The sequence below is a fragment of the Sphaeroforma arctica genome, assembly GCF_001186125.1.
Source record: "Sphaeroforma arctica JP610 unplaced genomic scaffold supercont1.347, whole genome shotgun sequence".
Lineage (NCBI taxonomy): Eukaryota > Ichthyosporea > Ichthyophonida > Sphaeroforma > Sphaeroforma arctica.
The window spans coordinates 55239-57123 of record NW_014040211.1 but is presented as its reverse complement, the minus strand read 5'-3'; the positions used below and the strand labels follow the sequence as shown (position 1 = coordinate 57123).

The 1885-nt window shown below is 44.0% G+C and overlaps 1 protein-coding gene across 1 annotated transcript in view; it reads left to right on the top strand.

The window, feature by feature from the left end:
* Positions 1-1885, top strand: part of SARC_05445 (hypothetical protein) — an 8188-nt gene that overhangs the window by 1248 nt on the left and 5055 nt on the right. The window contains exons 2-3 of the mRNA XM_014300700.1: positions 192-327; positions 1662-1799. Coding sequence (XP_014156175.1) covers positions 192-327; positions 1662-1799 — 274 coding nt within the window. The remainder of the gene's footprint in view (positions 1-191; positions 328-1661; positions 1800-1885) is intronic.

The window sequence follows — 1885 nt, the reverse complement described above, 5'->3', positions numbered from 1 at the left end:
ATGTTTTTGAACATATATCAATATGTTTTCATTTGAGATACACAAACAATAGTGCCTTATTAGCCTCTTGACGAAGGATGAATAATTACTGACACTGGTGCGATACTGTGTGGCCAACAAACAAACGTTTTTATTCTTTATTCTCTTGCATAGACTCATCCAAGACATGGCTTACTCGTTGTGTTGCATAGTTTTCAGATCTGTACCAACGAGCTGTGGCGCTTGAATTACTTAATATGGATGGGGGAACTGCCGAGGTTCTATTCGACTTCACAGCGACAAATGATTTACAAATCGATCTCGTGAAAGGAGAAGCAGTTCGAGAAGGTATGTGGGGCTTTGTAACTGAGAGTGTCTAGCGTTACCCCCAAAACAGGAATGTGATTAAGCCATTGCAGTCGCAGTGACTACGTGTGTTTTCAATTGTGGCCCATTCAGGGAAGGGTACCAGGTGAGACAAACAGTGTAGTCGGAAATATTTGACGGTACTTGTTATCAAGTAAACAATCCATAACAATAACTATATATTTAGCGGTATGCCTAACCCTGTTGGGAGGGGGGGAGTTTTTTTTTTGAATTTCTTACGCACCTAGCTGCTCCGGAACCATAGGTCACATCCATCAGCAGAGCGTAGCTTATAGTCCATGCAGTCATTGAATATTCAGCGATCTTCACGCAGCAGTATACTTTATCTCTACATGCTATGCTGAATGCTTATTTATACTAACGAGTCATGCATAGCATGGATAAAGCATACGGATACGACTAACTGGTCGATTCTATACACAATTGTGGAGTGCAGTATCGACTAATTCAAGAGTTACGATGGAGAACGCTAGATGTTCACGAGTGCTTGCTATCTCAAGGCTATCACAACATCGGACGAATGAGTTCTCCACGCACTCACGGGAGTTGACCTAAGCATATGGGTCACCTTACTATACAATTGGCGTATGTACACAACTCACGCCATCACGGATGTTGACCTAAGCATATGGGTCACCTTACTATACAATTGATGTATGTACATATAACTCACGCCATCACGGGTGTTGACCTAAGCATATGGGCCACCTTACTATACAATTGGTGTATGTACATAACTCACGCCATCACGGGTGTTGACCTAAGCATATGGGCCACCTTACCATACAGTAGGTGTATGTGCATAACTCACACCATCACGGGAGTTAATTTAAGCATATGGGCCACCTTACCATACAATAGGTGTATGTGCATTACTCACGCCATCACGGGAGTTGACCTAAGCATATGGGTCACCTTACTATACAATAGGTGTATGTACATAACTCATGCCATCACGGAAGTTGACCTAAGCATATGGGTCACCTTACCATACAACTGGTGTATTACATAACTCTACTACCTGTCCATTCGAGCATACCCCAGGTGCACCTTTCACACAGTTATAGTGTAATCGCCACGGTCGTGAATGTGCTACCGATATGCACACGAAACCTGACAGCTAGCTCTGACGCTTCCGCACAGATTAGGAAAGCCTCCATTTGGATACTACACGAAATTTGTAATGTACAGACTTCCTCGCTATTGCTTGAACGCAACAAGTCTATTGTCAATCACCTCGGAGGGTTATTCGCGTCATATCTTACATTCTGCACGTGTTCTTTTTCATACGACAGTTGTGCACACGATCCTCGACGGTTGGTATCGCGGCACTATCACACGGACTGGTACAAAGCACATTGGGCTGTTTCCGATCATGTTTGTGCGTGTTGATGCGGGTGTGGAGTCGGCAGCCACGCACCTCAGCAAAGATTGTAAGTGGACTGCTGTGTGTGTATAGATCGGCACTATATGATTCAACGTGGTATGTCACCATACTCTGTGGGGTCGTTATCAGCCA